A 24443-nucleotide genomic window follows, 5' to 3' on the forward strand; every position below is an offset into this window, starting at 1 on the left:
CTAAAGAATTGCTAAAAGAATTTCTTCAGACAGAGGGGAAATGATACCAGATAGAAATTTGGGACATCAAGAATGAAGAAGGAACAACAGAAATGGTAAATGTAATATTCTTCTCTTCTTCTTTAAAATATGATGGATGGTTGAAGCAGAAATTATAACAGTGTGGCTGGGTGCGGTGGCTCACGCTTGTAATCCCAGCACTTTGGGAGGCTGAGGTGGGCGAATCACCTGAGGTCAGGAGTTCAAGACCAGCCTGGCCAACATGATGAAACCCCGTTATTACTAAAAATACTAAAATTAGCCCGGTGTGGTGGCGCATGCCTGTAATCCCAGCTACTCAGGAGGCTGAGGCAGGAGAATCACCTGAACCTGGGAGGCGGAGGTTGCAGTGAGCTGAGACTGCATCATTGCACTCCAGCCTGGGCAACAGAGCAAGACTCTTGTCTCAAAAACAAAACCAAACAAAACAAAACTAAACTAAACTAAACTAAACACAGTGTTTGGTGAGATTTTAAAGGTATATAGATGTAATATTTAGAATATTACCTAAACTTAGTTGATAAAGCAATGGCAAGGTTTGAGAAGATTGACTGTGATTTTGAAAGTTCTGCCTATGGTAAAATACTGTCAAATAGCATTGCATGGTATTTATGACATGGTATTATGTCATATGGTATTATGACATAATAAATACCATGGTATTGCCTGGTATTTATTATGACATGAAAAGTCAATTGATGGAGCAAACTTGCATTGTGGTCTTGTTTTATGAAAGCTCTGCAGGCATCCCAACCTTCAGCAACCACTACTCTGATTAGGCAGCAGCCATCAATATCAAGGCACAACCCTCCACTAGCAAAAAGATTACAATGTTCTGGAAGGCTTAGATGATCCTTAGCATTTTTTTTTTTTTTTTGAGACAGGGTCTTACTCTGTTGCCCTGGCTGGAGTGCAGTGGCACGATCATAGTTCACTGCAGCCTTGAACTCCTATGCTCAAGCAATCCTCACACCTCAGTGTCCTGAGTAGCTAGGACTACAGGCATGTGCCACCATGCCTGGGTAATTTTTAAATTTTTGTAGAGTTGAGGTCTTGCTGTGTTTCCTGGGATCATCTTGAGCTCCTGGGTTCAAGGGATCCTCCTACCTTGGCCTCCCAGAGTGTTGGGATTATAGGCGTGAGTCACCATACCTGTAATGGCACAATGGTTAGCATTTTTTTAGCAAGAAAGTTTTTTTATTTTTTTTTTTGAGATGAAGTCCTGCTCTGTAACCCAGGCTGGAGTGCAGTGGCGCAGTCTCAGCTCACTGCAACCTGCATCTCCCAGGTTCAAGCGATTCTTCTGGCTCAGCCTCCCAAGTAGCTGGGATTATAGGTGCCCACCACCATGCCTGGCTAATTTTTATATTTTTAGTAGAGATGGGGTTTCATCATGTTGGCCAGGCTGGTCTTGAACTCCTGACCTTAGGTGATCTGTGTGCCTCTCAAAGTGCTGGGATTGCAGATGTGAGTCACTGCACCCGGCCAGCAATAAAGTATTTTTAAATTAAGGTAGGTACAGTACTTTTTTTTTTTTTTTAGACATATGCTATTACACACCTATTGACTACAGTATAGTATAAATACAACTTTTAAATGCACTGGGAAACCAAAAAATTCAGTGACTTGCTTTATTGTAGTGGTTTGGAACTGAACCTGTAGTATCTTTGAGGTATGCCTATAATTACATTACATGTAAATAGTGTAAACACACCAGTTTAAAAGATATTGTCAGGCTTAATGAAAGACAAAACCCAACTATATACTGTCTATAAAAAGTATACTTTAAATAAATATAATGTAAATTAAAAGAATGGAAAATATTCTTTTCAAACACTAATTAAAAGAAAACTGGAGTGGGTGTATTACTATTGACACTATCAGACAAACTAGACTTCAGAATACAGGAAATTTCCAGGAATTAAGAGAGATAGTACACATGATAAAAGGGTCAGTTGCCAAGACGTAACAATCCTAAAATTGCTTGCATCTAACATAGAGCTTCAAAATACATGAAGCAAAAACTAATTGAACTGAAAGGAGAAATGGACAAATCCACAATTAGAGTTGGAGACTTCAGCATCCTCTCTAAGTAAACAAAGAACAACTAGCTATTCCATCAGCAGTGATACAGAAGGACTGAACATTGCCATCGACCAACTGGATCGGAATGATATTTATAGAGCACTCTCCCCAACAACAGCAGGATACATGTTGTTTACAAGTGCACATGGAACATTCATCAAGATAGACAATATCCTTGGTCATAAAACAAACTTCAGATTTAAGAGAGTTGAGATTATACAGGAGGTATTCTCAGATTATAATGGAATTGAACTAGAAATCAATAACAAAGATAATAAAAATTTTCAACCACTTGGAAATTAAACAGTATATAAAAATCCATAAATTAAAGAGTAAGCCTCAAGGGAAAATAGAAGATATTGTGAACTTAACAAATATGGAAATACAACATGTCAAAGTTCGTAGGATGCAGCTCAAATATGCTTAGCGTTAGGTGCTTATATTAGAACAGAAAAAAGATCTTAATTCAGTGATCTGATCTTTGTCTTCAGAAACTAGAAAAAGAAGAGTAAAATAAACCTAAAGCTATTCAGAAGTCAATAGCAGCAGAAACCAATGAAATTGAAAACAAAAATAATAGATTAAAAATTAAAAAATAGCAAAAACCCAGTGAAACAAAAACCTGTTTGAAAATATCAGTAAAACTGATGAACTTCTAGCAAGACTGAAAAAGAAGGGAGGACACAAATGACTAATATTAGGAATGAAAGAAGGAATATCAGTACAGACCTCACGGGTATTAAAAGGATAATAAGGGAATACTACAAACAATTCTCTGCACATAAATTTGACAATTTAGGTGAAATGGATGAATGAATATGAAACTCCACGTTGCCAAAACTCAGCCAAGATGAAGTAGATGACCTGAGTAGTCCTATAACTAATATGTAAGTTGAATTCATAGTTTAAAAACTTTTGAAAAAGAAATATTCAGGCCTATTCACTATGAATTCTATTAGACATGTAAAGAAGAAATAATGCCACTTTTATACAGTCTATTTCAGAAAACAGAAAAGATGGGAGCAATTCCCAACTCATGAAATGAAGCCAGCATTACCCTGATATCAAAACCAGAAAAATAATATTAATAATAACAAGAAAACAGAACTGTGGACCCGTATCCTTCATAAACATAGGTGCAAAATACTCAACAAAATATTAGCAGATTGAGTCCAGCAATACGCAAAAAGAATAATACACTATAGCCAAGTGGAGCTTTATCCTGAGAATGCAAGTCTGTTTTCTATTTGGAAATCAATAAATGTAATTCATTATAGTAACAGCCTAAAGAAGGAAAACCATATGATTCTGGCAATTGATACTGAAAAAACATTTGACGATATTCAGCATCAGTTTATGATTAAAAACTGAGCAAACTAGCAATAAAAGAAAACTTCCTTAGCATAATCCGTGGTGTCTACAAAGTTAACATCATACTTAATGGTGAAAGACTGATTGCTTTCCCCCTAAGATTAGGAACAAGTAAAGGATGTCCAATGTTAGCATTCAACGTCATGTTCAGTATTGCACTGGAAGTTGTAGTCAGTGCTGTAAGTCAAGAAAACAAAAGACCTACACATTAGAAGGAAGAAACAAAACTGTCCTTATTTGCAGAAAACGTGATTGTCTATACCAAAGATTCTGAGGAGTCTACAAAAAAGTCCTTTTGGAATGAGTAAGTGGGTTTAGTGAGGTTGCAGGATAACACAGGAAGTCAACATGAAAAATCAATCCTATTTCTGTATACTAGCACAGAAAAATTGAAAGCAAAATACAGAAACAGTATTGTTTACAAAGCCTGCCCTCCATGAACTAAATCTAACAAAATAGATATGAGATCTGTATGCTGAAAACAATAAAACTGTCCTTTTGCTAGTTGTCATTGTGGTTATTCTTAGGTGAAATCAAAGAAGACCTAAATAATTGGAGAGACATAACATGTTTATGTCTTGGGAAACTCAACATAGTAAAGCTGTCAGTTCTGCCCAAGATTGATCTAGAGATTTTATGCAGTTTCAGTCAAAATCTCAGCAGGATTTTTTTGGCGATATAGACAAGCTGATTCTGAAATTTATATGGAAAGCTAAAGGAATTAGAAGAGTCAAAATAGTTTTGAAAAAAGAACAGTAAAGTTGGAGGAATCATACTACACAGTTTAAACACTTACTGTACAGCTACACTGATTAATATAATTAGTATCAAGGAATTCGGTTAATGGAACAGACTAGAGAGTCCAAAAATAAAGTTTGGAAGTGCCTTATGAAATTAAATATGCCATATGACCCAGCAGTCCTACTCTTGGAGAAAAGAAACCTGTATTCACACAAACATATGTGTTTGTAGCAGGTCTATTTATAATCACCCAAACCAGAAACTACCCAAATGTTTGTGAGTGAATGGATAAATAAACTGGTACATCCATACAATAGAATATCACTCAGTAATAAAAAAAGAAACAGTTTGATGTGTATGTAACAACTTGGATGAATCTCCTCAGTCTTATGCTAAGTGAAAGAAGGTGGTCTCAAAAGTTATACATGATGTGATTCCATGTGTTGGACATTTTTTTGACATTCTCAAAAAGACCAAATGACAGTGCTGGGGAAGCAGTCATAGATTGCCCGGGTTAGGCATGGGCTGGGTGTGGCTGCAGAGGGGCAGGGCAGGGCAAGGGAGCACCCTGGGGGGATGGGGCTGGCTTGCACCCTGAGTGTGGTGCTGGTTATGTGAATCTGTGCATGTGCCAAAACCCACAGAGCCATACCCAGAATAAAGATGTCAGTTTCACATAGGTCAATGAAAACATTCACAACTCGAGAGAGATTGCGATTTCTGCTTGGGTAAGGGTCATTCCATGATCATATGGTTTGCAGGGCTTTTAGTGCTACACCAATTGCTTTTTGCTCAAACTACTTGATTATAATCTAAGAACATGTGGCATCAGAAGCCTCTGATTTCACGGAGACTTTGTTTTAGGGCAGAGACTGCTCTTCCTGGTTGGATCGTTCTGATAGGCATGCTGATGAAGGGAGTGGCCATCACTGCTCTTCTGGTCCATTGCAGGTGAAGCAGGTGGAGTCGGGTACACTCCGGTTCCAGTTCTCGCTGGGCTCAGAAGAACACCTGGATGCACCCACGGAGCCTGTCAGTGGCCCCAAAGTGGAGCGGCGGCCTTCCAGGAAACCACCCATGTCCCCTTCGAGTGAGTGTTTCCAGAAAGCTGACTGGCCAGGCACATGGCAGGCAGCACTTCCATCTCTTCCCGGGGAAAGGTACTTAGTCTAGTACAGTAATCACCACATTTGTAAGATAATCGTCGTAGATTGCATTAATGGAATCTGTTAGTTGGGTTTTTGCTTAATACCAAGGTGTAGAATTGGACAGTGATGAAGTGTGGCCCAGAAGCTTGTTACTTGTGCTTCAGCCCAGAGTCAGCTCAGTTACTTGACAGCTCCCCAACTAAGCATTTAAAAGGACACGTCACATGGGTGCCCTGCAAATGTGGGACCCGAGAGTTAGAGGGTGGTCGAGAGCCGAGGACCGCCACCTTGAGTTTGCACTGTTAAAGTAGCCATCTGTCTACTCACCTTGAAGCCCTGCCCGAAAGTTAGGAGTCTGTGATCTGAGTCTGTGGCTTTAAGAAAAGGAGTCACAATTGGCTGCAAGCAGCAAGGGCTGCCAGCAGAGGTAGAGTCCTGGCCCTATGGGTGGCAGCAAGTCCACATGGTTAGGAGGTTAAAGAGTTCTTACTGGCCATCAGCCTAGCCGTTTCTGCTGAGGCAGTACCCTGTGCTCAGAGCCTCTTGGTTTAGACCCATGTCCTGGTTGAGAGTTCCACCTATACTGAAGTGAGGGGGCGGAAGGTACGAGGGAGTGTTGGAGTAGTCCACCTGAATGAGTATGGGGCCTTGGCTCTAGGCGTCTGGAGCTCTCACCACTGAAGGTTCTAGGATCCCTAGTCGCAGGTGATGACTTCCTTCTTTCTGCCTGTTCCAGATGGCAAGATAGGGAATGAGCAAACGTGCAAGCCCGGGAGGGAGCTTTGTGTTCCTCTGGGCTCCAGCTGGTGACGCCCAGGTGTCGAGGGAGGAGTTGCTTTCTGTGCTCGGCTGTGGCCCCAAGTCCTGGTGCAAAGCTGCTGGTGCTTCTGTCACTCAGGAGGGGTTTTCTTCATGGATTGAGATTCTAATTTATGGGAACTGGTCTTGTTGAATTTGATTTTACAGTTGGTGGAAGCAGCACATGCATTTCTAAGTTGATGAATTTGATGAAGTTGATGATTTTCTGAGATACCTAATACAGTGCAAATGCTATGTAAATTGTACTGTTTAGGGAATAATGACAAGAAAAAAAGAGTCTGTACGTGTTCAGTGCAGACACATTTAAAAAAAATATTTTCAGCCCAAGTCTGGTTGAATTCATGGATGCAGAAACCATGGATCTACTCTGTACTCTGATTTTTGATTAAGTTACTTAAAAGTACAATAGTAATACATAATAAACATGGTCTTTCAGGATTCTCTGAGCTGTCTAAGAATATTCCGGTACCAAAACTTAATAGTTGATTTCCTTGGGACAAACTACATCATTAAGTATTTTCCTTCTTTTCATAGAGGTGATGCATTTGATGGTTTTAATTGTTTTGTTTTTTCAGTGTTTGAATTTTGTGCCTAACAGCTTGTTCTCAAGATTTCTGTTTACCTCCAGTGTGTACATTAATAATCCCATCTTTATAAACGGCACTGAAATGTACAGTCCCCCTTGTACTAGAATCCCTTGTGGTGGTGGGTGGTAGGCATGCATGCATTTCCTGTCAGAGTCGGTTTAGAATGAATTTCCAATTTCATTTGATAAAATTGAATGCATTCAAGGCATAGGACACATAATTTCAAAAAACTAAACAAAGGGTCATAATAAAGGATCATTTAAAACAACCCATTCCTGGCCAGGCACGGTGGCTCACGCCTGTAATCCCAGCACTTTGGGAGGCCGAGGCAGGTGGATCACAAGGTCAGGAGATCGAGACCGTTCTGGCTAACACGGTGAAACCCCGTCTCTACTAAAAATACAAAAAATTAGCTGGATATGGTGGCGGGCGCCTGTAGTCCCAGTTACTTGGGAGGCTGAGGCAGGAGAACGGCGTGAACCCAGGAGGCAGAGCTTGCAGTGAGCCGAGATTGTGCCACTGCACTCCAGCCTGGGCGACAGAGCAAGACTCTGTCTCAAAAAACAAAACAAAACAAACAAACAAAAAACCCATTCCCTGCTTACATCTGGTATCTTTCCTTCTTTGACATACACTCTTTGACATATAGTTATATTTTAAAAATAAAATACCTATCAACCTTTGAGAAACATAATTATGAAAAATGGAGGACCTTAGATTATAAATTGGGTATATTTTGTAATTAAATACAAACATGATTAGAGTTATCCCTCGGTATCCGTGGAGGACTGGTTCCACATGCTCAAGTCCCTTATATAAAATGGTGTGGTATTTGCCTGTAATCTATGCACATCCTCCTCTGTACTTTAAATCATCTTTAGGCTACTTACAATACCTAATACAGTGCAAATGCTATGTAAATCATTGTACTGTTTAGGGAATAATGACAAGAAGAAAAGAGTCTGTACGTGTTCAGTGCAGATACAACCATCCATTTTTTAAAAAATATTTTCAATCCAAGGCTGGTTGAATTCATGGATGCAGAACCCATGGATCCACTCTGTACTCTGATTTTTGATTAAGTTACTTAGAAGTACAGTAGTAATACATAATAAACATAGTTTGCCCATGTCTGTAGAAATGCCTGAACGGAGAATGAACCTGTATAGCTAGCTTTCAGGAAAAATATGACTACCTTCTCTGGAAAGAAATTTTCATGTGTTTAAATTATGATACAGGCCAGGCATGGTGGCTCATGCCTGTAATCCTAGCACTTTAGAAGGCTGAGGCAGGAGGATCACTTGAGCCCAGGAGTTCAAGACCAGCCTGGGCAACATAGCAAGACCCCATTTCTACTAAAAATAAAACAAATTAGCTATGCGCGGTGGTGTGCACCTTTAGTCCCCGCTACTCAGGAGGCCAAGGCAAGAGGATTGGTTGAGCCCAGGAGATTGAGGCTGCAGTGAGCCATGATTACGCCAGCGCACTCCAGCCTGGGCAAAAGAGTGAGACCTTGTCTCAAAAATGAATAAGTAAATAAAGATATAGTTATGGCGCTGGAAAAGAGCAGCTAGTTATGTTTTGAAGACCTTCTAATCAAATTAACTATAAACTCTGATGGGCTGATCCTGCTGTCGGGCTTTTGGGCTGGATCAATTTGTGGATGCCGTCTGTGGGCTTTGGTTTTACTTCCCTGGTTGCCCTGTTTTCATGAGGCGTTTGGAGGAGATTTTAAAACCAGTCTGCACTGCCTCTGCTTGCCCGGAATGATTCTTTAACTGATTTTTTTGCCAGGGTTCCTTGAGCTTCTTAGATCTCTAGATTTATAGTTTTCATCACATTTGGAAAAATTGTGGTCATTATTTCTTCACATATTTCTTCTGTCTTTCTCTCTCATCCTCTCATTCAGAGGCCCCAGTTACGTGTTTATCAGGCTGCCAGAAATTGCCTCACAGCTCGCTGATACTCCTCACTTTTATTCATAACCTTCTTTTGCTGTGTGTTTCATTTTAGGTAGTTTCTGTCTTCAAGTTCACTTCAAGTTCTTTTCTTCTGGAATGTCTGATCTGCCATGTATCCTATTCAGTATACTTTTCATCTCAGATATTATAGTTTTCATCTCTAGAAGTTCGTCTGGGCTTGTTTTATTCTTCTGTGTCTTGACTTAACATGTTCAGTGTTTCCTCTGGCTTTTTGAACTTAAGAAATACAGTTATAACTACTTTAATATCCTGGCTTGCTAATTCTAATATCTTTGTCAGTTCAGGATCAGTTTTGATTGATAGATTTTTGTCCTGATTGGGTTCTGTTTTCCTGCCTCTTTGGATGTCTGATAACTTTTGATGGGCTCCAGGTATTGAGAATTTTCTCTTATTGGATACTGAATATTTTTGTATCTGATAAATATTCTTAAGCTTTGAAAATTGTTAGATCCTTTTGGGTCTTGCTGTTAAGATTTGTTAGGTGAGATCAGATCAGCATTTCATCTAGGGCTGATTATTCCTCACTGAGATGACAGGTGCCCTCCGAGGGCTCTGCCTGGTGTCCCATGAAGAATGAGGATTACCAGGTGGCTGGAGGGAACAGCGCTATGTCTGCCTGCCCTGTGAAGACCAGGCCCTGTTCCCTGTAATCCTCTCTGGTGGTTCTTTCTCTTTTGGCCCTCTTTTGGCCTTAGGAAGTTTCCTGATCCGCACTCTACTGAATGCTATGGTGGGACCCTCTGTAAATGGCCAGCGTTCTGTCTCTGTGCTGCTTACCCTGTCTGGTGCAAACTCACTGAACACAGTAAGCTGGGGGCAGGGTAGGCCTTCCCTCTTGTTTCCCAGCCCTCGGGATCACTCTCCTTTGTTGCCTGAAGTCCACTGTCTTGAAAACCACTGTGTTACGTATTTTGTGTTTAAAAGAAAATGTATTTTAGATGGGAGGGTCAATCTGATCACTGTTACTCTTCTTGGCCAGAAGTAGAAGTCCTGTTAATGGTCTCTCGGCTGCTGAAATCATCCCCACCGGGGCCGATCATCCCGGGGTTTGAAAGCGTTTTCTAGCTGTGTGTGCTACTTGTGATTCACTCACCATGCTGCGTGTTTTCCGGACTTTTGAGTCTTGGCTCATGCTCTCCGCCTGGTGTGTCTTTCTCCCATACGCTGCATTTATTTTCTTTTAGGATATATTCCAGGGTTTTTGTTTTGTTTTGCTTTTAGAGATAAATTCTCACTTCGTTGCTCTGGCTGGAGTGCGTGCCATAATCACAGCTCACTGTAGCCTTGAACTCCTGAGCTCAAGCAATCCACCTGCCTCAGCCTCCCGAGTAGCCAGGACTACAGGGAGTGCCACCGTGCCCGGCTAAGCCAGGACTGCAGGCAGTGCCACCGTGCCCGGCTAAGCCAGGACTGCAGGCAGTGCCACCGTGCCCGGCTAAGCCAGGACTGCAGGCAGTGCCACCGTGCCCGGCTAAGCCAGGACTGCAGGCAGTGCCACCGTGCCTGGCTAAGTTTTTTGTTTTGTAGAGATATGGTCTTGCTGTGTTGTACAGGCTGCTCTTGAACTCCTGGCCTCAAGTGGTCCTCCCGCCTTGGCCTCCCAAAATGCTGGGGTTATTTTTTAATTAAAAAAAAAAAAAACATAGTCAAGAATAGCCAAGGCAATTTTGAAGAAGGAGGGAGGCTTCACCTTTCTTAGTTTTCAGACTTACCGTAATGTTCTAATTTCTAGAACAAGTATAGCATTGATACAGAGAGAGAGAAATAGATAATGGGACAAAATATAAAGTGTGATATGTGACAACTCGCAGAGAAGGAATATATTAGTTTCTGGTTGCTGTTACAACAAATTAGTGACGTTGCAACAGGAGCTTATTATCCTAAAATTCTGGAGGTCAGAAGTCCAAAGTGGGTCCTACAGTCTTAAATCGAGGGCTCAGCGGGGCTGTGCTCCTTCTGGAGGCTCCAGGGGAAAATCCATTTCCTCTCCTTTTCCAGCTGCTAGAGGCCACCTGCGTCCCTTGGCTCCTTCTTCCATCTTCAAAGGCAGCCATGTAGCACTTTCTAGTCGTCACTGAACTCTGACCCTCCTGCCTCCCTGCCTTTCACTTACAAAGACTATTGTGAGTATGTTGGGCCCACCTGGATAATCCAGGGTCATCCCCCCATCTCAGGGTCAGCTGATGAGCACCTTAGTCCCTTGGCATTGAACATATGTATAGGTTCTGGGGTTAGGACATGGGTATCTCTGGGGTGGCAGCAGTTACTCCGCTTACCGCAAGGAGTAGCAGTCAGTAAATGGCGTGGCATGATCCCTTGCCCACATGGAAAATATAAAATTCCGTCCTAGCTTCATGTCATGTACAATAATAAATTCCAGATGGCCTAAAAACCAAAACTTCAGAAATGTTAGAATTAGAAGATCAGAAAGAAGAAAGATTATAGAAAGAAGTCCTCCAAATCAATAAGAAATAGACAGCAGGAAAGAAAAATGGACAGTGCTCAGCAGTTGCTAGGTGATCGCTAACGCTGTCGTCATATGAAGAGGGAATTTATAGAGAAGAAACCAGAATAACCAATAACCATAAACAAATGAAAACGTGCTCAATATTACTGGTAATCAGAGAAATGCAAAATAAAATGACAAACCGTTTTATTCCCTTCATATTGGAGAAATCCAGATGTCTAATAGTGCAAAGGTTCCTGAGGATGTGGTTAAAGCAGAACTCTTACCACTGTGGGAAGAATGGGATGTGTGCAGCTGCTTTGAAGAGTGATTTTGTAATATTTAGTTAATATCCTACAACTCAGAAGTGCCATTTCCAGACGCCTGTTAGAGAGAACAACCGGTTCATATGTATAAGGAGACATGGGCGGGCTCAGCATCACAGCAGCTTCTAAGTTAAAATTTGAAAACAGTCTCTGGTTTCCCAGTCAGGGAATGGATAAACTGACTTACTTGGACAGTGAAATGCTGTGTATCGGTTAAATGAATGGAATAGATCTATGCATATCAGGTGGATAAACCTTCACAAAGGCATGTTGAATGAACACAAGTTCTGAAAGGAAATGAACAATGTGGTAGCATTTAAGTAACTTTCAAAACAATTGCATGTATTGCTTATGAATGCATACTTATTGAATATTAGAGCAGTTACTTAATGTCTGTGTCCCTGTTTCCTCAGCTGTAAAATGGGATGGATTAAATACTTAAAGTATGAAAAACAAACTTGAGAAATCTTAGAAAAAGACATTGGAGAATATTTTTATGGCCTTTGGGTTAGGAAGGCCTTCTTAAGCAAGATAGACAAAGCATAAACCAAAGAGACGATTGAGAAATAAGATTATATTAAAATATAAAACTTCTGTGTGAGAAAAGACTCTGTAAACAAAGTTAGAAGACAGACCTCAGGCTGAAAGATATTTGCAATACATATGACCATTAAAAATTAATGAAGGAAGTAAGATGAGAAGATTAGAAAGAAGGATTACAGAAAGACCTCCTCCAAATCAATAAGAAGCAGATAAACAACAGAAAAGAAAAATGGGCAAAGGATAGCCAAGGATTGTGGGGAGGATGAAATGAGTAAAGATATGTCCAGGTGCTCGGGGCTGCCTGGCGTGGAGCAGATGCCCAGCGATTGTCGGGCGATCATTAACGTTGTCCCCATGCCACTGCCATTGTGGTTCTTCTGGTTGGCAGCATTGAGGGAAGTGACCACAAGTACGTACCCCTTCAACTACTGGTTCAATTAACACGGGGCCGCCAGGGCAGGAGCAGCTGGAGCACATCTCTACGGAGCTCCTCTGGACCCCAGAGTCTTTGATGGGTGAAAACAGCTAACCCCGGCCGGGCGCAGTGGCTCATGCCTATAATCCCAGCATGTTGGGAGGCTGAGGTGGGAGGATGGCTTGAAGCCAAGAGTTCGAGATCAGCCTGGGTAACATAGCAAGGCCCTGACTCTACAAAAAACTTAAGGCTGGGCGCGGTGGCTCATGCCTGTAATCCCAGCACTTTGGGAGGTTCAGGCGGGCATATCATGAGGTCAGGAGATTGAGACCATCCTGGCTAACATGGTGAAACCCTATCTCTACTAAAAATACAAAAAATCAGCTGGCGTGGTGGCACGCACCTGTAGTCCCAGCTACTCGGGAGGCTGGGGCAAGAGATCTCTTGAACCTGGGAGGCAGAGGTTGCAGTGAGCCGAGATTGCACCACTGCACTCCAGCCTGGACGATAGAGTGAGACTCTGTCTCTAGATAGATAGATAGGTAGATAGATAGATAAGTAAATAAATGCATGCAGTAGCTGGGTGTGGTAGCATGTGCCTGTAGTCTCAGCTACTTGGGAGGCTGAGGCAGGAGAATTGCTTGAACCCAGGAATTCGAGGCTGCAGTGAACTATGATCACGTCACTGTACTCTAGCCTGGGCATCAGAGTCAGACTTTGCCTCTTAAAAAAAAAAACAAAACAAAAAAAACCCACAAACAAACACAGCTGGCCCTGACTGCATCCACGAAAGTAGGTTCTGGGTGGGCCCAGAAAGCTCAGTGTTGGCTATGCCTCTACCATTTTATATTAGCCATTCTGCAAACACTTTAGGGCATGCTGACTCAGATAGGGCTTGTTCAGGTGGTCCTCCTTTTCTCCTACCCACCCTCCATTCAGCAAAGACTTGCGGAGAGTCTGTGATGTGCCAGGTACTTGGTTAGGCTCCTGTCCCAGTGGAGCTGTAAAAACAGACAATAAACAAACTACCAAATACGTGAGGTAGCAAGAAGAATCACGTGCCATCTGCTCTGGGATGTTAGTGAGGGTAGCTGCATGTGGGGACAGGGCACTGTGGGAACACCCTGTACCTTCTGCTCAGTACTGCTGAGAACCTAAAAAACTGTTCAAAAAAAAGTATTAAAAAAGAGAGAATGACTTGTGGGGAGTTTTACAGTTATGTCCATCTTGATGTGATTAACTTGTGTTTGGGATTTCTGTTTCTATAATTGAGGCCCAATTATAGAAGAGGTCAGCAAACTTTTTCTGTAAAGGCCAAATAGTAAGTATTTTAGGATTCATGGGCAAGATGGTCTCTGTCACAGCTACTCATCTCTGCTGGTATATATAGGTGATATGTTAATGAATGAACGTGGCTGTGTTCTAATGAAACTTTGTTGATACACACAGATTGTTAGCTGAATCGACCTGTGGACCATAGTTTGCAGACCCCTGATCTGCAGCTTTCTCTTATGTCATAATCCAGGGGAAGCTGTCCATCTTTTTCTGGGCTTTAAAATAGTTTAAACAAAAGGCAAGACCTGTTTCCTGAAGGTCTGATAAAACTTCTCCGTGAAACCACTGAAGGGATTTTTGACAACCAATTACATTTCTTTTCATGGTTATTGGTCTATTTATGTTTTCCACTTCATCTTGTGTTAACTTTTGGGATACACATCCTCTAAAAAAAAATGGCCAATTTCCTCTAGTTTACAAGGATGCTGTGATAAAGTTTGTAACTAATTTAAACATTCAATATGCGCCTGTGATTAGATTCCTTCCTTCGCTTTCTATCTTGGGAGGACTCTTCCTTTTTCAGTCAGGCTTATGAGAGGTTTGTATATTTCATTAGTCTCTTCAAAGAATCAGCTGTTACTTTTACTTACTGGTTCTCTTGTTTTTAAGTTATTAATTTTTTCTTTAATCTTAATTCTATATTTTATCTTTATTCATCCTCTTTGAAAAGCAGAATTCTTAGCTTATTTGCTCATCGTGTTTAATAATAAAATCATTTAAGATTCTGCAATTTTCTTCCAAGTACATCTTTTACCCCATTTCATAGGTTTTGATTTGGAGTGTTATTTCCTACATTGTTGAGTTCCATTTTTATTTCCTTTTTACCTTCAACTTGATAATGTCTTTAAATATTCCTACGTTTAAAAAGGCATATATTAAACTTTCCTTGCCCTCTCTTATGGAAACCTGTACTTATCTGTAAAGCCCTGCCTAAGGGTCTTGTCCATGGCAGAGCTTTGTTTTCAGCATCCCACAGCCCTTTGCAGACACCACCTTTTATTTTATATCCTTGTGTGTTGTCTGATTCCTTCCTTCCCTGCTACTGTTCTTAGAGGGTATTAGTCAAATTTGCTATGGTAACAAATAATCTCCAGATCTCGGTAGCTTAAAATAAAAAGGTTTATTTCTCACTCTCGCTGCGTGCGCATTGCAGTTGGTGGTGGCTCTGCTCGTCCTGGTCCCAGAGGGTGTTCGCCATCTTGAATATTGCTGGGTTGCGCCAGCAGGAAGGGGAGGCCTTGGGGAGGATCTTGTACCATCAGTTACGGCTCTGGCCCAGAAATGGCACACGTCACTTCTCCCCCTCCCGGGTTAGAAGTAGCCACGTGGCCTCCCAAGTCACAAGGGGACTGGGGACTGACTCATCGTATGCCTGGAAGGTAAAGAGGTGCAGATAGTTGGTGGATTTATTTGCTCCACACTGAAGAGTCTTATCATTGAAGCAGCTCATGGTGGGGACTGTTTCATTTGTCTGTACATTGCCTGATGAGTCCTGACCCACAGTAAAACATTCAGTACATATTTGTAGAGTGAATGAATTAATCAAAACCCTTTTGTATACAAGGGATAGAAACCTGACTCAAAATAGCTTCAACAAGAGAGAATGTATTGGCTCATGTGTCAGAAAAGCCTAGAGGTAGAGCTGATGTTAGGCATGGCTGGATCCCGGCACTCAAAGGATGCCATTAAGGCTCCATCTGTTCGTCTGTCTCCCCCATGCCCCTACCCCTTCCCCTCCCCTTTAAGCTCTCCTTTCTTCAGTGTTGGCTTCTTTCCGGGTAGAGTTTCTCCACATGGTGAGCCCAGGAGCTCCCAGGTAATCCTGGGCTTAGGAATCCCAACAGGAAGGCCCTGATTGACTCAGTTGTTCCAGTGGGAGTCCTCCTGTCTTTACCGTGTAACACCTGATGGGGATGGGGGTGGGGACAGTTGGCCTTGGTCACACACCCTTCTTGGTGTGGGGGTTGGGGCCACCCCTGACTGTATGGTTAAGGGCTGGGAGGGTGATTCCCTAAAGGAAAACCACCAGAAGAGAGTATGGATTCAGGGTGGGTGAAGTTGACAGACAGTGGCTGCCTCTGGGTTGGGGCTCCTGGTCTCCCGATCCCAGTCCAGGGTCTTTCCCTGCCACTGCCGCTTTGGCTGCACTCTTGCATTCCAGCTTTGCCCAGCTATTCTTGCATTTTGCCGTCAGCGAATGCATAGACTTGAGTAGTTCCTGTGACTCTTTCTTTTGTTTGAGAAGGATGAAGACAGGTAAGAAGCAGCCTGTCCTCCTTCTAGAAGCCTGCTGTGCTTTTAGTAGAGATGGGGTTTCGCCATGTTGGCCAGGCTGCTCTTGAACTCCTGACCTCAGGTGATCCACCCACCTTGGCCCCAGAATGCTGGGATTACAGGCAGGAGCCACCGCACCCGGCCTAGCTTGACTTCTTAAGATGCAGAGCTGTGAGGAACCATGCTTTGAGTTCCTCACCAGAAGATTTACTGTCATATCCTTGGCAGAGAGGAGTGTGCCTTGGTTACTGGAAGGACCAGGAGTTGAACGGTGGTGCAAATGAGCTGTAACAGCATAATCTACTTCTCAGTCACTGTTTGGGGACCAGCAAATCTACATGGATGGACCCTGATTTCACTGAGTTTATTTAATTTGGATTTATGGCTGCATTCATGTCACATTAAATGATTACCTTCAGCCCAGGTTCCAAGCATCGGAAGACATTGCCTCTCAAAACCCAATGTAAGAGACTTTTAAATATCCACTAGTGTTTAACTTATGATGGAAACTTTTCATACTTCAGTATTTCACCAACTTATATGGTTCCTTTGGAGATCTTAATGATATGCGGCTGTCACTTTAAGTGAGGTACTTTGGCTCTCGGTTATGAATAATCCTTTTTATTTTCTCTGTAACATTGCAAGGGAGCAAAGGTTCATTCATCACTTACCACAGAATAGTGTGCATTGAGCCGCTAGAGGGCACTCAGTCTTTATTTTTTTGTAACTTGGAATTTCCCCGACCTATATTTTGCTTTTGAATGTTCCTCTGGTGGTGTCAGAATTTTGGTTTGTTTGCTTAATAGATTTGAAAACAGCCATGTAGAAGGGGTCATTGCAAACATGGAATTGTGGTGTTTCCCAGGACACGTGGAGTTAGATTCCTGCCCCGATGGTGCCTGCTGTGCCGCCAGCTGGTCTGGAACATCCTCTCCGACAGACAGCAGCTCCCTTGTCCTGGGTGAGGGTGGTTCAGTCAATCACATGCTGGTGGGGGAGAGTCTAAGGCCATGGAGCAGCTTTTTGGCCACCCTCCAGCCACGGAATGGAAGTTCGTGTGCAGGTGGTAAGGGTGCATTTTGCTGGAGAATTAGTGGGACAGTGGGTCAGAGCAAGGCTTTGACAAGGGAGGTGACACTTCTGAAACTGACCCTGGAGGTGACCCCAGCTCAGGGCTCTGGCAAGTCACGGAACTCCCCGCTCGGCTTGGGCCTGCTGAACCAGCTCCTGTTCTGGGCTGCCTGCGATCTGGACTCCTGCAGTCCTGGGCTGCCTGGGATCTGGACTCCTGCAGCACAGAGTCCTGTGCCCACTCATCATCCAGTTGCCCCTTGATCTCTGCTTAGGTTTTGTTCATTTTCCCATTCCTGTTTTCAAACTCTTAGGAAGAATGACTTTTTACCTACAAATAGTTGGGAATAAAGGCCTTTCAAGTGGGTTTGCCGTGTGAATTCTTAGTGTCTAGAGTACCACTAGATACTGACTCATCCTTTATTTTCACGGCCTGATGAAAGGAAGCTACTTTTTGCAACCCTTCTTCAAACCCCAGAGACTGCATCTTTACTAGCGATGGTCCTTCCTTTCCCCTGCCTTTTGGGGCCATCTGTTTACCCCTGTTCGTAACAGGGCCACAGTCTACCGCCAAGGCCCAAGGCCCAAGGCCTGGCCCGTCCCTGCCTTCCACCAGCTGCCATGAGTTGCTAAGCAACAGCCTCTTCATGCTGCCCCCTCTCCCTCCTCCCTCAGGACTTCTCTCTCCCGCGGAATTGCTGACCCCATAGGTAAATGCAGGCAGCTTTGCTCAGCTGGGCAGTTGCTCAGCGAAATGAGCATTTTCCTCTGTTAGGACCCCTCATCCAGCCCTCTGCTGACCCCTGTTTGCTCAGTGGCAGGCTGGCGGCACAGCCAGGCCCAGGAGGACAGGTGCGTTTCAGGGTGGCGGGGGGGGGAGGTCTACCTGGCGCCTGCTGGGGCAGTCGGGCCACAGGGGACTTGTGCTGTGGGGACCCCATTCACGACCCCGTTCACATTTCCAGAAAGGACACGTTGGCCTCCATGCATGTGTCCTGATGTCGAGAGGCCCCTGCTCCCTTCAGCCTAGGAAGACATCTCAATGAAGACCACAGCCCCATCCTCCACTGAGCTGTTTCCTTATCTTCATTTCTTTCTGTGGTCCTGTCATAGCGCAGGCATCTGATAAAATGTTTGTTGGAAAATGAATCTATGGACGTGGGAAAGTAAAGGTGGTGAAAACATGTCCTTCCTTTCCCCTTGCTTCTGTTTTCACTTTTTAATTGGCAATGCGCATGCATATTGAAAAGTTATGTGGCTTGAGGTGACAGATAGCTGCTCAGTGAAACCCTAGGTCAGGACGTGGACACCGCAGCCCGGCAGTGCCGGGACTCCCTTGTGTAGTCAGTACTTTTTATTTTCTTGAGAGAAGATCTCACTCTGTTGTCCAGGCTGGAGTGCAATGGCGTAGTCACGGCTCACTGTGGCTTCCACCTTCCAGGCCCAGGTGATCCTCCCACTTCTGCCTCCCATGTAGCTGGGACCACAGGTGCATGCCACCACACCAGGCTTTTTTTTTTTTTGTATAGATGAGATTTTGCCATGTTGCCCAGGCTAATCTCGAACTTCTGGGCTCAAACAGTCCTCCTGCCTTGGCCTCCCAAAGTGCTGGGATTATAGGCATGAGCTACCATGTCCAGCTGGTAGTCAGTACTTTTAATCTGTCTGGTGAGGTGACGCTGGAAGTGAGAGAGGGTTGTTGGTGGGAAGGCCGCCTCCTGCCCCAGCCCTATCCCTGTTCATGTCCTGGCCCACGTGCGGGATGAAGAAGCGAAGCCCAGTGCACTTACTTTGCGGGGAGCTGCGTGCCTGGCGGCCATGGGGTTGGCTGGAGAGCTCCTTCTTCTGTTCTGGGCTGTGATGTTAGTGGTATTATTACTCTGGGTAACAATGTTCTTTTCTGTTCTCTGTGTTATGTATAGAATGATCTCCCTCGGGGTGGAGGAAGGAGGAATTCTGGGGAATATTGTCCCTGTGAGCACATTTGAGCATTGTTTGTTCACTGTACAACTTTTGCTGTTCAACTCACCCACAGTGCTGAGAGCTATGGGCTTGAGGGCGTGCCTGTCTCTCTTGCGTGTGGAATGTGTGTGGGTTGCATCCTCTTGCAGGTCCCCCTCCAGGCGAGTGCAGAGGCGGTGTGAAGACGTTGGCAGTGACCAGGTGGGATGCGTGGCCTCCCGGGGTTGGGGTCAGAGTGCAGACACTGCCTTGCCTCCTGAGGCCTGTGCTGTAGTTGAGTGCAGGGCTTTTGAGTTTCTTGAAGCTAAATTGACAGAAAAGTAGACATTTGAGATTTTGTTAACTGTGGTTTTCAGCAAGTAGAGACTGATTGGAGAGTGATAGAGCGTCAGGGAAAAGGAATCTTCGGAGAGGTGGCGAAACCTGCCGTGGTGGGAAGTCTAAGTTTTTCTTTGTCTCTAGAATCCATGTGGACCATTTCTGGATCACAGTTGGTTCTGGTGTCTTGGGAAACCAGTGACTTAGTCTCTTCCTGCTCTTCTCAGATCTGGCTCTGGGCCAGAGGTGTGTGCTGGCAACCCCATCTCAGGGCCCCGCTGGCCACGAGCTTCTTGGAGCAGCCGTGGAAGAGCTGAGTCTCTGTGCCTTTTTTTTTTTTTTTTTTTGAGATGGAGTCTCACTCTTTTTGCCCAGGCTGGAGTGCAGTGGTGCAATCTCTGCTCACTGCAACCTCCGCCTCCTGGGTTCAAGCAATTCTTCTGCCTCAGCCTCCCGAGTAGCTAGGATTACAGGCGCGTGCCACCATGTCTGGCTAATTTTTGTATTTTTAGTAGAGACGGGGCTTCACCATGTTGGCCGGGCTCTGTGCTCTTCTTCTTAACACCAGGTTATTTCCCTGAAACCAGGGTCCTGTGGTGGCTCAGCCAGATGCTGATTCCCCCTCCCAGTGAGGGAGCTCAGGCCTCTGCCGCAGGGGTGAGAACGGAGGGGCTCCGTGTTGGGAGAGGCATCTGATCATGCTGCTTGCCGTGGAGGTCTCAGCTTTCCATTCTGTGCTGACTGTGTTACTACTTCAGGCTCCATCAGGGACCTACAGGTGTGTCTTATAATGACTGTTAAACTAAAACTTAATTTACTTTAAGTTTTATGGGCAATGTACGAATACACGTTTCCTAGCATGTCTAATGGGTGTGGTTACCACGAATTTGCCAGCACACCTGTATACACTGTGGGTTTCTTTCATTTTTCTTTTTTCTTTTTTTTTTTTTTTTTGAGACGGAGTCTCGCTGTGTCACCCAGGCTGGAGTGCAGTGGTGCAATCTCGGCTCACTGCAAGCTTCGCCTCCCGGGTTCACGCCATTCTTCTGCCTCAGCCTCCCGAGTAGCTGGGACTACAGGTGCCCACCACCATGCCCAGCTAATTTTTTGTATTTTTAGTAGAGATGGGGTTTCACCGTGTTAGCCAGGATGGTCTCGATCTCCTGACCTTGTGATCCGCCCGCCTCAGCCTCCCAAAGTGCTGGGATTACAGGCGTGAGCCACCGCGCCCGGCCTATCGTCACTTTTTAACTTGCCTTCCCAGGTCTGCACACACCGGCTGGTCTCCTCCCATCCCGTTGCTCCCCTGCCCCACGCAGGATCTGCCGGGTTCTGCCGAGGTAGCTTCCATTTGCAGGAGCACCAGGATTGTGTCTAATGTTTTGCCGTTGTCGCAGCGCTGCCCAGACAGCCTTGTGCTCGTCTGTCTGCTCACCGCAGCTGCTCCTGCCTGTGTCCTGTGCACACGCATGCTGCTCCCGGTTCAGTTGCTGGCCCAGGTGCTTGTCAGCCAAGTCCTGTTATGTGGCGGAAGTCAGGCTTCCCAGACTCCACCGTGGTTTTTGGAAGACTCCTGGGGCCTGGAGTACAGCAGGTGCTCCCTGGCGGCCGCGCTGTCCTCTGGGCAGGACTATGAGTATAGTTTGGGAAGCACCTTAACCCATAACCACATCGAACATTAAAACAAAGAGATTCGAAACTGAGTTATCTCGTGGCCTTGGTGTGTCTCTTCCTGCTCTGCTTCACCGGTTGGATCTGAGTTTTGGGCCCTGGGGGTCTGGGCTTCCCACCAGGTATCTTTTTAAATGGCCACCTTTAATGGCCTTTTTAAATGGCCTTGTAGGTAGGTTTCCTCTCTTGGAAGAAAAAGTTGCATAAGTCGTGATATAAAGAGTTACTTGAAAAAACTTTCCACACTGTATGCAAATTTGAGACGATGGGGAAATAAAATGCATGCGAGAAGTTCAGATGTGCTTGGAAGGTTTAACTTTTCATCCAGCTTTTCCTCCCCAAGAGGACGCACACAGGCACGGAGGGCTGGCCCCCGAGTGCCCGCTGCCTCTGCTGAAGATAATGGAGCCATTTCCGGCAATTTGTCCTCATTATCAAAATCAGCCTGTGGAGTTTTCCGAGTTCCCATTTACGGAGGAATGGAGTGGAGCTGCACTTGCCGCTCTGCTGTGTCATCTTTCAGGCTTTTTCTGGGAGGAGGTGGGCAGGGGGTTGCTGTACGGAGCTCTGAAGTGGACTGTAAGAGGCACTCAGGGAATCTGGGGAGAGGCATCGGCTTTGAGGACAGCTGGGCCCCTGCAGAATCCTCATCTGCATTTTGCTTTTAGTGAGAATATATTTTCCTGGGGAAGCAGAGCTTGCTAGATCATTTGCTAACTCCCTCCGAGCACCTGAGCTCATTTATAGAAGGGCAGGCTCCTCTGACCAGAGTCTTTGCGCTCCTTGGAGCCACGTTACTGTGGCTGGTTACAGAGGAGCTGCGTGGGCCAAATGGGCGCTGCCCAGGAGGTAGTTGGACTGGGAGCTGTGCCCGCTGGGCTGGGCAGTTGGATCCTCTGAGGGTTGGGGGCTCCCTCTGGCCTTGCCCCAATGCCTTCCACCCATCTACAGGCCCTTAGCAGGGTTTCCACCAGATCCTGCAGCTGGGGAAGCACCTCCTTGGATGGGTTCTGGAAGCTGCTGGGAGAGGCACGGTGGGGATTGGCTCCGATGGTCATGCAGCTCTGGTGTTAGGGCGGCGCTTTCTGGATTTGGTTTTTTCCTTGGTCGACAGCATTTTCCTTGTTGTGTTTGTTTTTTTGGGATTCAGAGCGGAACACGAAGTGGCTGAGCAGTCTCTATCCAGAGTGCCCAGCGTTTGACATCACAGGCCTCTGTGCTGTGTGCTTGGTCCGTAGGTCCCGTAAGTGCCGGCCTGTGCTCTGTGCCGTAGGAATTCAGGATTCCAGGACATATAGGAGATTCGTTTGCCCAACCTTCATGGCAGCAGAGGCCACAGGAGAGGGAGGGAAGGCGAGCTGCTGGGCCCAAGATGTGGGCCACATGGGGGTGACGGGAGGTGGGACAGGGCCATGGGGGAAGCCTGATTTCTCCGGAGGTCTGGGTTATCCTGGAAGTCCGATGGGGAGTGGTGGTGTCTGCTGCAGTGGAGAGTCCTGTCACCGTGAAGGAGGCTGTCATGAGCCAGGTGGGGACAGGACATGGGCTGGAGACCGGGCTGTGGGCCTCAGGGAAGCCAGGCAGATGACTCAGTGTGCGGGGCTCCCACCCTGGCCTCTGAGTGGGCAGAGGTGGCCCCGTCAGGATGGGCTTGGGGTCTGGCTTGGTGGTTTCATGGCGGGCAAAGGCAGATGGCAGTGTATGTGAAATGACCGTAAGAGACGAGTAGCTGTGGACGCTCCAGTGCCACTGTGGCAGGAGCCTGGTGGGTTTCAGAGACTCCAGCGATGCTGGGGCTTCCTCCTGCGGAGGTGCAGGGGCTGAGAGCCCTGGGGCTGCTGGGCCATGAGGTGTCCATGTGGCCTGGGGAGGGGTTGCAGAAGCAGCACAAATGCCAGCTGGGCTGAGGCGGGGCTGGGCAGGTACAGGTGGCCCTGGGAGGAGGCTGCTGGCTCTGTAGGCAGCCCCTGGATGCTTGGGAGGCAGCTGTGGCCTTATAAAGGGCCAAGGCTGTTCTCAGTCCCTGGCTCCAGGGGGACCCCATGAAGGGCTGGCCTTGCCTCCCCCAGGTGGGCCTCCCAGTGTTACCGGGCCTGCATGGAGAATCCTCAGCAGGACCTGGCGGACAGTTTGTGCTTAGTGGGTGTTCGTGAGGCCGCGAGCCAGGTTGGCAGTGTCTGTTCAGGAGCTTCTCTGTTAACAAAACAGCCGGAGTCAGGAAGCTGCAAGACTGGGGCAACCTCAGACCCCAGCTCTTCCGGGCAGGGAAGATGCAAAGATGACTAGTGAGGAGAAGCGTGTTGGGGAGCTCCAAGCACCCCAAGCTGTGAGACCTGCTGGCCCAGGAAGAACAAGGGGTGCACACCATGAGGACGAGGCCAGCTGTACCCCCTCTCCTGGCTGCTGGTGCATGCCAAGGCTCTAGATAGACAGCGACACTTTTGGGTGGCACCCTTGCTGCTGTTGTCCCTGAGCAGTAACCAGCAGCTGCCCCTGTTACAGACAAGGTGGTGAGGCCTGTGGAGACCTGACTGTGTGGGGGTTCAGGGGCCCACTGCCCCCTACACAGGCTGACACATTCCCTCTCTTACCCCACTGTGCTTCTTCCCAGGCCCGCCAGCACCAGTACCTCGAGGTCTCACTGCCCCGCAGAACTCACCTGTGGGACCAGGGGTAAGTCCAGGCCCCCCACGGCCTCCTTCAGAATTCCAGAGTGAATTACTTGCAAGAAAACCCTCTGTCCCCGTTTAAGCACAGTGGCTCCCTGCGTGCTTCTGCGTGGCTGGGGGGGGGCCTGCTGGCGGCGGCGGGGCTGTCCCCTCCTGCCCTGTCTGTGCAGCCTGTCCCTGATGTTCTGACTCCCAGTGTGGGCTTTTAGTGGGGCTGCTGCTTGTAACCCCTGTGCTGCTGTATGGGGTGTCTCCACGTCTCCCTGGCAGCTGCATCTCATGGTGGCAACTCTCAGGACTGGATGGCCTTTGCTTTTTCTGAGAGACATCGAGGTGTGGTCCTCACCCACTTTGCTCTCCCAGACTAACTCCAGCAGTAGCGGTGCCTGGCAGCTGTTGGTGTCCCCTGGCCCTGTCGGCCAAGCAGCCGATGCTGGTGGAGACAGTGGCACTGCTGAGAACCACAAGCTGCTGGCAGTTGCATGTCCGACCGCACAGATCCCCGTGGCGCTGGAACTTCCTGGGTGGGAGGAGAGGCTCCTTCCCGCTGGCCGTTGCCCGCCAGCGGTCTGAGCTGAGCTCCTGCTTGGCTGCCGTTCTGGAGTCCCGAGACACCCGTGGCGCTCACCTATGGCTCCAGG

At 46.2% G+C, this 24443-nt stretch overlaps 1 protein-coding gene across 13 annotated transcripts in view; it reads left to right on the plus strand.

Annotated features, from left to right (window-relative positions):
• Positions 1–24443, plus strand: part of NPHP4 (nephrocystin 4) — a 133717-nt gene that overhangs the window by 64260 nt on the left and 45014 nt on the right. For 12 of the 13 annotated variants that reach the window (XM_055382918.2, XM_055382899.2, XM_063703253.1 and 9 more), the window contains 2 exons: positions 5188–5326; positions 23745–23806. In XM_055382918.2, coding sequence (XP_055238893.2) covers positions 5188–5326; positions 23745–23806 — 201 coding nt within the window. Of the gene's footprint in view, positions 1–5187; positions 5397–23744; positions 23807–24443 lie in introns of all 13 variants that reach the window. The other variant, XM_055382962.2, reaches the window with a different exon arrangement.

The sequence above is a fragment of the Gorilla gorilla genome, chromosome 1 (assembly GCF_029281585.2).
Source record: "Gorilla gorilla gorilla isolate KB3781 chromosome 1, NHGRI_mGorGor1-v2.1_pri, whole genome shotgun sequence".
Taxonomy (NCBI): Eukaryota; Metazoa; Chordata; class Mammalia; order Primates; family Hominidae; genus Gorilla; species Gorilla gorilla.